General features: G+C 21.1%; 1 protein-coding gene across 2 annotated transcripts in view; it reads left to right on the top strand.

Annotated features, from left to right (window-relative positions):
* The window catches only part of LOC108004398 (lachesin-like), a 173,259-nt gene extending 166,729 nt beyond the window's left edge, over positions 1-6,530 (top strand). For both annotated transcript variants that reach the window (XM_062084194.1, XM_062084193.1), the window contains exons 9-10: positions 643-810; positions 5,798-6,530. In XM_062084194.1, the coding sequence (XP_061940178.1) occupies positions 643-810; positions 5,798-6,087 (458 nt within the window). In that variant the 3' untranslated portion in view covers positions 6,088-6,530. The remainder of the gene's footprint in view (positions 1-642; positions 811-5,797) is intronic.
* The last annotated feature ends 9,222 nt before the right edge of the window (positions 6,531-15,752 follow it).

Below are 15,752 nucleotides of genomic sequence, written 5' to 3'. Positions count from 1 at the left end.
TTGCTGAAATCTGTACAAAATGTTTATCACTTGTTGTTATCACTGGATAATCACTATATTAATACGTACATTAATGTTATTTAAAAAAATATGTATATATACGTATTCTAAAATGAATATATTAGATGTACCAATGAATAATTCACTTTTTTCTCTTGTTAAGTTCAATAGAAAATTGATTATTCGGGTAAATTGGAAGACAAAAACATTTTTTTTAAAAAAATGCTTTTTTAAAAAAGCAAAATTTTAAATATATAATGTATTTTAGTTTTATAAAATTCTTTAACAAAATTATATTAATATATATAATTTACAACAAAAAATAATAAAAATTTGAAAATAAATCAGATTTACTTAAAATATTTTTGTCAAAAAAATAAATTCTATATATAATCCATTATGCTTCAAATAGAAAATTTAAAAATTTTCATTAAAATTAAAATTTTTTTAGATTAAATGAATTTTTTGTGAGATTATATAACTGACAGAAATTTGTATACGATAAATTTGTAAAAGACTTATTTATTTTCAAATTACAATTGATATAAAAACATAATTTATATATAATAAAATATAAATTTTCTTTTGTTTTTTAAATAAATGTCATTTTTATAAAAATTGTCTGTTTTATATATATTACAGCAATGATAATATCGAGTCAACAACACGACGTGCAAGCAATTATGAAATCACAGTTCGAGGTTCGGATGATGTTAACCATTCGCAATTTGCAAAAAACTGATGTAGGTAATTATAAGTGTGTGGCCAAAAATTCTCTTGGTGATGTTGAGAGCAGTATTCGATTGTATGGTGAGTATAAATTTATCATCATGAATTTATCTTTAATCAACTTTATAAATAATAATCTATAACATGTTAAAATAAATTTATTCACAATATTTATAATTAATTCTGACATTTTTCATTATAAAATTAATTTTTAATTTTAAACAAAATTTTTATTATCTTTTCTTTCTCTTATTTTTTTTACTTTCATTCATTTTTATTACTAATAATGATACAAATAATAATAAATAATATTATTTTCCAAATTTTAGTGTAAAAGTAATTTTTTCTTTTAATTCTATATAATTATTGTTAATTTTATACAATTATTAGTTAATTTGCGCTCAGATCAATAAAGGATGGAATAATGTATGAAAATGAATCTTTTTTTGAAGTTACAATACATACTGTAGATCGCTTACTGCATGATTCTATATTCTTTTTAACGATAATTCTATTTTTAATAGATTCATCAAATATAAATGTATATGTATAAGAGTAGATAAAATATATAATATAAAAGCTATTTTAAATAGAAATAAGATTAGATTTTTAATTAAAAAAATAAAGGTTAAAAGTTAAAATACAAATAGTATATAAATTCTATATTATACAATTATTTTAAAATTATACATAACAACAAACACTATTCTCTAAAGATATGAATTAATATCTACATTAATATTTGACAACCTTTAATACTTATAACAGATTTTGATTGCTTTAGAGAATGCACTCCATAATTTATATTATATATCGAAATACATTATCATTATCGAATAATAAAGTTATTATAACAAAATTATAAAAGCTTGTTAGTATTGCTAATATTCTATAATATTATTCAATTTTTCAAAATAAAGATCCTCTTAATATTATTTGCATTTTAACTTTCATATGCAAAAAAAAAATTTTTTTTCAACTAATAGAAAAAAGAATTATAGATAATTGTATAAGAAAACGAATATTAAGATATTAAGATTAATATTTAGATTTTGAGTTTTCATCAAATTTCATCATCTTGATTTTTTTTTGAAATCAGCTCACATTATCTCATAAAATAAATTTTAATTATTTCAATAATAATTATAATATTTGATATAATTATATTAGAATAATTTGCACTTTTATATTTAAAAAAATATATAAGAAATACGAATCATTTATTATCTCATAAAATAAATTATGATTATTATATTAATAATTATTTTTATCATTAATAATTATTTTTATCATTTAAGATTAAAAATAATAAAATGATTACATTAAGATGATTTGCTCTATTTCAAAATTTAATTGCTAATAACTAAAAAAATAAAGATAGATAGACATAATTGGAATAATTCACTCTGTATCTCAAATAAAAAAATAAAATTCTATTTTGTGAAATAATTTAGTTATTTTTTCTCATTCTGATAATAAAAATAAAATGATTCACTATATATTTTTAGAAGAATATATTCTTAAAACAAAAAAATATCATTTCAAAATAAATTTTAATTATTCCAATTATTACTATATTAAAAATATTTATATACTTATAAAAATTTTCAAAACCTGTATAATATACAAAAAAGAATATTCATTCATTTATAATTATATCAATAAAATCAAAAAAATCAAAATGTTTTTTTTTAGATACCATTCATTTAATTATAATAATGAAGATAATCATAATCTACTATAAAAATCAAAATATTTCAAGATGATTCATTTTGTAATCTAAAAAAAAAACAATTTCGCGAAATAACAAACCGATAATTAATAATAACTAAAATCAGTGGTTAGTCCAACGAGTAAGATTTAACAATTGACGACATTCGAAAATCCTGACGAGGGCAGCACTCGTCGAGAGCTTACTTAAGTTGATAGCTATTGCAGAAAATTCGTCTCCGTTCTGTTATTTCACGGGTAATACGCAGCTAGGCTGGATGAGTTAACGAGTCTTTGCGGAAGATTCGAGTGGAAATTGTTGGCTGTCGGTGCATCTTGGATAAAAGACTGATCGTGATAGAAATAAAAAAAGCTCGTCTCGAACACGCTTTACAAGCATCCTCACTTTTCCACGGAATCCTCTGGAGGATTTTCTTCTCAATGTCTGCCTCCTTTCGGTCAATCCTCATCTTTGCGCATACGATCCTTCCAATCGGGTCAGAGCACTCAAGGGAACACATGAAGTCGATGCACTCGGCTTGAAGGGTCCATACCCTTCATAAAATGTCACATTTCTTTTGTGTTTTAGGAATCAATTTTGTTATATAAAGATTTATTTAGAACAGTATAAATTCTTGTTTAAGCGCGAAAGCATCGGTAATAAATGAAGATGGGATCAAATCGAATACATGTAGCCTAAATATTTATTGAGATTTTATGATGTTTTCAACAATAATAGTTATATAAAAGTTATTTTGAATTATATATTAAAAAGTTTTCTATTTATATAATTCTTTTATAGTATAGTATATTTTTAATATAGTATAGTATTTTTTAAATATCTTTTTATATTTATACTATATTTCTGATTATTTATCACACATATATTTATAATATATATATATATATATATATATATATATATATTTCTATTATAAATATATATATGATATATATATATATATATATGATATATATATATATATATACACATATATAGATATATATATATCATATATATATTTATAATAGAAAATATAACTTGTTTTATATAAACAGTTTGTAATATTCTTCGATTCATTAATTATCTTTAATCATATTTTTACAATTATACATGTTGAGGTTTCGAACAGTTAATTCCTTTTTTTTCATAAAATATTTGTTTTTTATCTTTATCTTATTTATCTTTTTTCTCAAAATTATTAATTGACATTTTTTACTTGTAATTTTTTTTTTCATGTAATTTTTGGTAATTAAGTTCAAATATACTAACAATCATTCAATTTTTCTAAATAATTTTCTAGATAATTGTTTATAAAATATATTTTTTTAGATGATTTTTTTAAATAGTTAAAAGAGAAAAATTTTTATAACTTTTATAACTTAAAATCGAAATATTTTTATATTTTTAAAATAATTAAATTTTTAAAGTATGATTATAATTTATTCTAATTACATTAGATAGATAAATTCAATCATTATATTCAAAATATTTATTTAATAAGATTATAATTCTACAGGATCATTCTCGAGTTAAAAAACGTTTTAAAAAAATATTGAAAATCATATTTTTAAATCATAACAATATAATATTTAATAAAAAACAATAAAATACTTTTAAATATTTTGAAGAATCGTATCTATATCATAAAAATGATATTAAATATTAAGAGATAGAATAGTTTCGCTCTCTCTCTTTCTCTCTATTATATCTATCTATCTATCTCTATATCCACTTCTCAATTTGAATATTGGATTTAGTGATTCGATTAATAGTCTGATCCGATATTATAAGGTAAGAGCTTAATATAGAAAAAAAAAAGAGATTGAGAGTTAGAGAATATATTTGAAGATTTATTGAAAGATTTTTAGATATTATTTTAGATATTATCTTTTGATAACTAATTGTTAAAATAAAAAATGTTAATAGTGTTCGTGATATAATTATAGTGAAATCGATATAAATATCGAAATATTATTCAATTATATTTCAAATGATAATAATGTAAACATAATAGAATATATGTAAATACATATCTAATAGAAATTTAAATAATAATTTTTTGAAATCTGTTGAATTATTTAGAAAAATTATAATCTATTATTTAATTTGTGAATTAATTGTCTAATTAAGTAAATTGATTGTTAATTATAAATTTTAATTATAAATTATTGTCTAATTTAATATAATAATGTCAATTTTTGATAATTAATTTAATTAGAATTTTTTAATATGAATTGATTTATTACTTTTCGAAGTATCATTGAATCAGTTGAGTTGAAATATTTGACTTCTACTGCAAAGGCAGCAAAAAGCTCATGAGAGACGAGAAAATTAGAAAGTAAACTTCTTCAATATGAGTAGGACTTTAATTAGCTAAAGTTTTTTAAGAGCTTCATTCAGTCAAAGTATTCTCTTCCTCTTACTGCTTTTATCCAATTTAGGCTTTTTCTGTAATTAATCAAGTACAGGAATACTTTGTTTAGTTACGATCGCAACCAAACTTTATATCAGTCTGACTTTCTCATAGAGAATTCTCAAAATTTTCTTAAGAATAAATATTTTTAAATTTGTAATAAAAAGTTTTTAAATTCGAAATTAATCGATTCATTTTTTCTTTTTTTATTAAATCATATAATAGAATTCTTTCATAAAAATGGAATTTATATAAATATATATAACATATATATAAATACTTTTACATTATATATATATTAATATTAATTATTTGAATTCTAACTAATGTCTTATTATTTGAATTATTATTAAGTACTATACAATTTTATAACATAAAAATTAAAAATTAAATGAATATTATATGACAAAAATTACATCAAGGATTATAGTTAAAAGAAAAATCGATTTTTAATTATTTTCCAATTATTATTTAACAATATTTAATATTTATAAAAAATATATAGCATCATGTATAAGTTTTATTATAAATTTTATACAATGAAAGATAAAAAATCAATAATTTTATAATATTGTTCTACTATATATTGTCGTATATATTGTCGTTTTTTGTAATAGAAGATAACGTTATATTTCTATATCTGCGGAAAAAATCAATATATTTTTCACAAAACAATAATAGATCAATAAATCGTGTATATATCTGTGAATATTCATTATTAACATAAAGTAACTTTTTTTTTTTTTACATTTTAGTAATATATCTAGTATATGTAATCAATCACTATAATTTTTACAATTTTTATAATTTATCAAATATTTAATTTTTCATAAGTTTCATCTACAATTAAATAAAATTCGAATAACAATTTACAATTATTTCTCTTACCTCAATTTAAAAATATAATATCCAAAGAGGAATGTCTTTTGTTGTTTGTTCAGAGATCTCGGGCCCAGCAAAAACACAAACAGCAGCACGACCATCTTTCTATGACGAGGAGGATGAGATTGTGTATGGTTCAGCAGAGATGGAGAAAATGGAGAACAAACCTCTATCCGTTGACAATACGATAAATGGACACCATGTTGGATATCCATCGGTCGCCACACCAGTGCCAACTGTAAGAATGGGTAAGAAAAGGCCAGCAATCGCGAATTCCAAAGCGGAACACCATCTAGTTTCTAATATCCTCGTCGTTTTTGCGCTGATCGTTCATCAAAGATATCAGTGAATGGACGGATAAAGATTTGGTTAATCTGTTATATATTATATATATATATATACTGAAAATCTTCTAACAGTGTAAGAAAAAAAATCGACGTATGGTGCGCTTTGTTCAATTAATCTGATGCACGTGAAGTGATTTCCCTGATTGAATTATTTTTACATCGTGATTTTATTTGTGAATGGAGAACATTTTTGAAAAATGTTGAACTAAAAATTGTGTTGGACGTGATGTAGGAAAAAGATTTCTAAATTGAAAGGTTAAATAAATTTTTATAAAGAATGAAGCGATTTTATTATTTATTTTATTAAAAATTGAAAATTTTATATAGTGCAAGTGTTAAATATAAATAATAATTTTAAAAGTAATATGAAATTGATATTTAAAATAATGATATTTCAAAGATAAAATGATATTTCAAATTATTTGAGATTTTGTTATGAATAAATATAAAGTATAGAAGTATTTCATAATAATTTAAAAATTTTAATTTTATAAAATTTTAAAACATATATTTATTTACGCGAACTGTATTATGTACTATTTACTATTAATAAAATTTAAGAAATAAATTTAAGAAATAAATCTTTGGAGTGATTTACATTTTATTTACATGATCAATATTGCATATGACTTATATTTTATAAAATAGTTACAGCAAAAATTATTCATAATTTAGTTATATTTACATGTTTCTGTAACCAATAACCTACCTATGCTGATATATTTCCATAAAATGAAATTTTGATATATAATAGAATATCGATTATTCGAACTAATTCTATTCGATTTAATAAGCGATTTTACTAAGAGAAATGCATTACAAAAATAAACAACTCTTTATTAGATATGCTATTAGAAATATGAAAAGTCTTTCGGTATTTAATAATCGATTATTTGACCAAACTTCGATAAGATATTCTTTTGTATTCTAAAAGTGAAGAAAAATGATATACCATAAATAATGATTTCAAACTTCTATGAGTTTATTTTTTTTTCTTTTTTTTAAAAAGTCGAATATTTCATAACTAATGAATTAAAAAAGATTGTGAAAAAATTGGCAATTTTAGAACAGAAAAATTAACTTTCAATTCTATAAATTTGAAACATATAAATTATAAATGTTAAATCATAACCTAGATATTTTATTGCTTTCAATATTTTCAAATTTCTTAAAATATATTTCCTAAATAAAGACAATTCATGACGAGATATTTCTTGTTATATGAAACGATGTATCGGCTTTGGTTTTACGTGACTGTGTAGTGACGAATGGTTTCATGGAATCCGTATTTTTACGTGACTGGCATAATGTGTTATATATCTATATAAATATAGATTAATCTTTTGTTCTTTGAAAATGTTGTAAGTAATTTTAAAAAGCACAATCAAATAATATATATAATTTTATTCAACAAAATTCATTACTATAATATATTATATCTCTTTTCCTCATTTAACAAATTAAAATTATTTAATAGAACAAATTTGAAAATTTATCCTGCTATATATATGTACAATTCCTATCATTTATCATAAATAACATTTATTATAAAAAAATAAAAAAATATCATAAAAGCAAAAAAAGATATGATTCTGATATAATATTTCACAAGTTAGTAATAATGATTTGACAAGCTATTATAACTTATTATACTAATATTATATAACTAATATTATATATATAACAAATTATAACTTATAAATTTCTGTTTTTATAACTTTTACAATTTTAATTTGAACTTTTTCTGAAATAGAATAATGAGATAAATTTGTCAAATTTATTTTGTTTTATTATTAAATTTTAATAATATTTTAGTAATATTAAAGTAATATTTAGTATAATTATGTATAATTTGTGATTTGTAAAATTTAAATTAATATTACTGCAATACTTAATATTATTGTAATATTATTTGTTCAATTTTGAAAAATATTGAAAATTGAAAATTTTATAGAAACTACGATGTAAGAATGAATCAAAAGGGGAAATAAACAAAAGTGCAAAAAAAAAAGATAGAAGAAACAAGTAAAAGATACAATCCTGGCATACATACGCATACACATTCACACTCTTTATATACATACAACACACATACAGTCAGTCACAGAAATCTTCATACATAATCTTAGAAGAAAAGAATTAATCCAAAAAATTCTGATTTTAATAAATTGATTTTAATAAAAATTTATATATATAAATGTATGTGTTATAACAAAAACATAATGTATTATAATAAATCCACAATAACAAATTTTTTTTTAGTAAAAAATTTCTATGATAAGATAAAATAAGATAAGATGAAACCGATCTTTATATTTTTATCATTTTTTCATGTTTTTATACATATTTTGAGTACAATTTTTTCCGATAACATTTTTTATAAGGATAACAGTGTATTAAAGCTTAAATATTTTACACATTTGAAATTTTGTTTCGTTTTATATTATCACAAACATTTTTATCGCAATTATCACATGATATTTAAAAATATTTAAAAAAAAACATTAAAACTTTAAGGATTGATTTTATATCTGTAGATAATATCAAAGAGAAAAATTAAATATTTCTATATAATTAATTGTGCTCTTTTGTTAAAAACAGAATTTTTAATAATACAATTAATTATAGTTAAGCTGATATTAAATTATAGTTAAACTGATATTACGAAGACTTCTGTGATTCACTGTACATACGTATGCTCGCGAATCAAGCCAGGTGTACTTCTCAGTTTCAGCGGCAATAAATTCGCGTGATGTATATGTACATATGTTTGTACACGTACTATGTATCATACACACGCAAGCTTGCACGTGTACATGTGTGTGCATACTGCGACGTCAGGGTAACTAAAGTATCTGTATAAGTAGATCTCATAAGCAAGCGTAATAGAATGTATCGCGTTTTTAATGACTGTCGACAGCTTTTTATGTGTCAAATAAGGAACACCTTGGCTAAGTCTTGAGTATTTTAGCAGATTCCTTCGATCGGACCAAGCGATTTTAAAATGAATATACGATCATATCGTGACCTTGATCAGAAACGTGCGATCTGAACATAATTCATGTTTTCCAACTATTTTTCTTGCCTTGATTTTCCTTACTTATTATTATGAATGGAAAAAATAATAGAAATGTGTTATATTCAAATATATTAGGAAATTTAAATATTATAATATTTTTTTCTAATTTCAATATATTCAATATTGAAATAATATACTAATTTCAATATATATATAACATTAATATATCTAAAGTTAAAATTTTATGAATTTTTTCTTATTTTATTCCATTTAAAATCTTTTCCTATTCTATTTAAAATAATAATTAATATTATATATATATATATAATTAATATGTAATTATTATTTCAAATAATAATTAATTAGTAAATAATTAATAATTATAATTTACATTTCAAGGAACGATTACTCTTAACAAGTACTGTCATTTCCACATTCTCATCAATTTCCATGATCGCACGATCTTTCATCGAGGTATCCTATATTCGTTCGTTCTTTAGATGGACATCGCATCATATGAATGAGCGTGTTTCGTTTTTCTCTAGATGATTTTAGTTGAATAGAAACGAGAATGAACGTGAAAGAGAACACGTTAACTCATGATATTTTTGTATTTTCGACTGTTGATAGCGTATACTTGTGTTTCCCTCGTTAATCGTTTATTTATCGACGGAGGAAAGTTCGGTTTAATCCCTTCGTGTCAGCAAAGAGGTAGGTGAGAACGTGGGGAGAAAGGGGATAAGAACTTGTACAGTTAGTCGAGAATCGTGTGATTGGGGATTAAACTGTGACAAGTTTAACGTTCGATTACGACGTCGATGGACGCTCACGCCTGTGTGTATTTAACACTAAATAAATGAATGTCCTTCAGGTCCTTGTCGGTCTTTCGAGCTTCGAGGACGGCTGAACTATCGATGGGTGCTATCAATGGGTTTTTTTCACCAAGAACTTGTGTAGATATATTTCTACTGTGGTTTCTATCGATAAAATGATTTACTGTTTCCTTTTTTGATTTTTTTTTGTTTTATTTCATTTGAAATGGTTTTGGTCTTCATCTTTGGAAAATTGTTGAGGATTAAAAGACTTAAGGAAACTTCCTCCTCAACTCAAATCGTTCATGGCTATTATCGAAGCATTGGTAGGGATTAAAGATAGATTAGAAACTATTTTGTAGGAATTATATTGAAAGATGCAAAGGATCGTACTCTGCTCTTCTTATTTAAAATGTCCTATCTAATAAACTTTAAAGAATATTTAAAAATTCAAATTTTTATTTTTTTTACACATTATCACAAAAAATATATAAAAATTGGTGAAAACTTAGATATTTTTTTTGATAAAAATTATATTAAAATTAGTAAAAATCTAGATCATAGAAAATCACATAACACAATTTTTTAACTTTATTTAAAAATTAAACTCAAGAATGAAAATATTTTAAAAATATAAAAGTAGTAGATAGAATATTTTAATTAAGGATAATACTGTGCTTCCAATTTAATGATATATATATTGGAAGATTGAAACGCTATAACTTTTTTTTCTTTCATTTTTATTAAAGTAATTTAAATTTTTATAGAGAGATTATTTTTATAGTAGAAAATATATTTTGTCATTCTGAGATAAATTATAAATAATCGATATATTCAATTGTTTTTTTAATTTTTATTTTATTAAGATAAAATTATTTTTATTATTTTTTTAATTTCTTATTGATTTATAATTTTTAAAAAATAATTATAATTATTTAATTATAATTTTTCTCCTTCTTTTATGATTAAAAATTTTAATTAAAAATTGATAATTTTAAAAATATATTTTAATTATGTAGTTGTTAATTTCGTAGTTTTTATACGTAGTTTTTTATCTAATGCCTTAACAATTATAAAATTTTCATATAAATTTTATAAACAAAAAAATAAAACGCGAAATATATATTTTTATTTATAAAACTTTTATAAATAGTAAATTTCAAATATTTAATGTTATATTCAATTTCTGAAAAGTGTTTTTCTATAATCACTTTTTTGTATTCACGCGACATCATTGTATTGATTCGCTTTTTATTTCATTGTATTATTTCGACATAAAATTTTGTTATTCTGCTGTTTGTAAAATAAATACCAATTCAATCATTTTATCATTGATATATTTACAACATATCACGCTTTAGAAGAATAATAACGCATATGTAAAATTGGAATTTTATTGTAGAAAAACATACGTTGTTTTTAATATCTGTTTGTGATTAATATAATAGAAATAATTATTATTAATCTGTTTTGAATGTCATCAAACATTTTCTTTTATCATTATTTAATTATAAATATGATTATATAAAATTATTTTATTTTATTTTATTTTTTTTTTTTAAGAAATTTTAATTCCAATTGTTTTAAATTTTTAATTCTTCCGTTAACATAAATTATTTCTCCCAAGTAATCAAATTTTGAAAATTTTATAATCTATAAAATTAGTAATTCTCAAGATATTTTTCACATATATATTTTTTAATTAGTAACATATTATATATAAATTATCAATTCATTTTCAATATCATATTTTAAAAACCGTTAATTGAATTATTATTTTATAAAAATCGATTACATAAATTTTTATTATTATTGATTTAATTTAATTTATTTCTCTCACAAAACAAAAATAATATCTAATCTTACGAATGCACTCAGTATTCTATAAATTCAATCAATATAAAAAGACTAATTTGAGATAAATAACATCGAAATACATAAATAAATCGAAATTACACGAATACAGTTAACTGAGAGATTAAAATTGTAGAATATTTAAGATTATTTCATATCATTTAAGATCACAAATAAAGTATTTGTAATTACTGTGCTCCATAAAATGTAACAAAATGTTAATTTCAAAAGATAATAATTTAAATTTATGATTTTTTTTGTAAATATTATCAAAAAAAATTTAGAAAATAAAACACTTTCCATTGCATATAAAATATATATATTATTCACATAATATATATACTTTATATATATATATGTTTAGATTATAAAATAAATTTCATTTTATTATTCTTTTGAACGATAATAATTTAAAATTTTTTATAATAAACAAATTTTTCTTTCTTTAGTAAAGCCTTTTGCTAAAACATAAATGTACTATTTTGTAATAAATGTACAATATATGAAGCACAGTATTCGGTGAGAAAATTTAATTAATTGATACAGAATAATTGATTTTTCATCCTTTGAAGCTTGTCTTTTTTATATTTTCATTTGTATATAAATCATTTTAAACATTTTATTTAAAAAAAATCTACTAATAGAAAAAACACATTAAAAAATGAAATATTTATTACAACAAAAAAAAATAATACTAAAGATACAGGCCTAACAAAAATCTGTAATACCGTATCAAACATAAGTATTATTTAAATCTAATAAATTATTTAATATCTAATAAATCATTTATTTAGCCATTAAATAAATTTATTTTGCGATATGAAATTTCACTAATCTTCCATAAAAATTTCTTTATTGGGAATAAAATAAAGTTTTTTATCTCTTTTTGAATTCTCTCCTCCAAAAATGTTAGGATTAAGTGGTTGATTCCAAATCCTTCCTTAACATTCCACCTTCTGATCTTAGTATCCGTAATGATCCTGAGGAACTTGTCGGAAGTTGGCAGATTTATTAGTCTAGTCTTGTCTCACTAAAAGGAAGGAGAAAAGAATTCGGTCATCGCTAGAAATTATATGGGCGGAATACGGGTTTAAGGACTATGCGAAGAAGATCTTAGTTCCTTCATAAATAAACACAACTGGGCGAACAGCTGGTGCGGACGTAATTCATCGCGAATTAATTTAAGGGCCCTGCCCTCCTTCTTCCTTCCCGCCAATCCTCCACCTCTTCTATTCCTTCGTGCCTTTCCTTCTTACCCAGCCACTGGTACTTTCATTAAAGGTCTGCCGGCGCCATTTGGTAGCTCGCTTTATGCTGATTTTATTTCCTTTCTTTCGAGAACTTGAGATCCACGGTAATTGTGCGGTATTATTACCCCCACGGCATAATGGCCGTGTGAAATATAGCCCATCGAACCTGACCGTGCTCGGTGCATCCCATGAAGAGGATTTCACGGCTCGACGAGAATCATCCTCGTCAACCGGGAATCCCAAACTCCATCGATCCACGATCATTCTTCTTCTTGAGGAGAGATCGATTCGCGACTCTAACTGGAGAGTTTGTTTCGCTTTTATTTCGAGATGCTGACCATAGAATCAGATTCTTCGCGTTTAATTATATAAAAAAAAATGATTTTTAATCTAGTCTTTTTTTGTTCCTTAAACAAATTTAGTTTAAGATTTGATTTTCAAGATATTGAAAATTTATTTATTATTTATCTAAAATACGTATTTGAAAATACAATGTGAAGTGTCAAGAGAATTTTTGTTGATGTTGTTGAAATTTTAATTGAGCGGCAGTTGAATCGTTCAAATTGTTATCTCTGATATTATATTTCAGTGATCATATTTAAAATCAATGATAACTTTTTTATATTATTAGATTTTCTAGTTTTTTTTATTATTTATATCAACATTTTTTATGATTTAAGAAAAATATATAATCTATATAAAATATACATAATATATATATGAAATCTTATTTTATATTAATATTAAGATATATTCAATTCTTTAATTTTTCAATAATGTATTTTATTTTATAAAGATTCAAATAATAATATAAAAAAATTAACTAGTTACAATTTAATTATATTATAAATTGATATTTTATAATTATATTACACACTTGCTAGAAAACAACTCAAAAATTATAATTTTAGAGAAAATGATTTTGAATGATTCGAATCGTTAGAAGAACATTATATCAAATTATATAAGACATCGTATAAGACATTATATCAAAATATCAAATTAAAAATTCATTTGTAGAATTCTATTAAAAAAAATTAAAACATAATAATGTTTTTTTTTATACTAATAATTTCAATACGCAAATTTTGAGTTATGTCACGTTTTTAATAAATAGAATAATCAAATATCTTAGTAATTCTTCATAAAGAAATTCAATTCTTTAAACGATATTAAAAATCATTTCGAGCATTTTGTAAATAAATTGATTATTTTTAAAAGAATAAAATAGCGAAAGGAAAAATTTTCAAGAAAATTGAATTCTAACATTAAAAGATTCTATATATATAAGATAAAAATAAAATTTTATTAATAATAATAAAATAATATCATTGAAGAATGTAATTTATTTCGATCATTAATTTGAAAAAATGAAAGTTCTATAAAGATAAAAGAAATAATAATTTCCAATTTGACTTTTAAAAATATATTGATTTAATAAGATTCAAAAAAATGAAAATATTAATGGATTTTAATACATATTTATATAATATATTTATAAAAATATATTAATATATTATATAAATATATTTTTTATTTAATAATTATTTATATAATATATTTTACATATATTTTACATATATTATTACATAATAAGTTATATATTTTTTTTCTTACTTATTTATCTTAATATATTATACATAAATCATGAGATCAGAATTAGAAAAAATAAATTAAATTTTTCAAATAAATAATTATAAATAAATTTATTTATTTCTAAAAATATATTCTATAAGCAACTTATAGAAATAGTATTTTAGAATAAATATTTCATTGAAAAATAATATATACTTTCAGTAATAGTATTTCAAATAAAATTTTTAATTATATTATTAATATTATTTAAATACATTATTATCATAATTAATATCATTATATTAAAATATATAGAAATCATTACTACAAAACATACACTATATTGTTTAAAAAATATATAAAGAAAATCTTTTCACTATTTAAAAAATAAAAATGAAAAATATATTATAATAAATCATCTTCGATGCTTTTTCAATTATTTATATAAAAAAATTATAATTTTTTATTATATTTCATCAAATCCAACAAAATTTTGAATAATATTTTCTCATTATTTATTTACTAAATATTAAATGAAATAGTATTACGTTTATAAATAATATTTACTTATAGAAATATCTCAATATTTTGTTTTTTAGTTTTATTTCAATTTATTAATTTAAATTTTCCTTCTTTTACAAGAAATATGTATATTATAATTTATAATTCGTTCAATAATTCATCAGAAGTCGTTGACCAGATGTCTTGCATTTTATATTGTCAATCAATATTAATTACAACGGTAACAAGTTGTTCTAATTAGAAGTATTAATCATTAAGAATTTTTTAATTGATATTCTAAATTATTTAAATATAGATAATGATATTAACGAATAAATAATGAATAAATAAAATTATTAAATATTTGTGAAGCATAAGAAATCTTACGGTGAAAATATGGATATTCATAATAATGATTATAGAATTATAATAATAATAATAATTATATAAGAATATTTTATTTTCTTCATTTTGTTTATGTTATTTGATTTCTTAGGAAATTATTTTAATTATTACTTATATTTAATATTATTTAAATAATCTGGACAATTGAATTTTTTATTTAACAAGTCGAACAATGGCACAAATAATTGTGAAAGTTCAAACAATGAATATTTTATAGTGAGGACTAATTTAAATCATATATTTATGACCAT

The sequence above is a fragment of the Apis cerana genome, linkage group LG14, assembly GCF_029169275.1.
Source record: "Apis cerana isolate GH-2021 linkage group LG14, AcerK_1.0, whole genome shotgun sequence".
In the NCBI taxonomy this organism is placed as follows: domain Eukaryota; kingdom Metazoa; phylum Arthropoda; class Insecta; order Hymenoptera; family Apidae; genus Apis; species Apis cerana.
The sequence above is the reverse complement of the archived record's forward strand: the minus strand, read 5'-3'. Positions and strand labels throughout refer to the sequence as shown.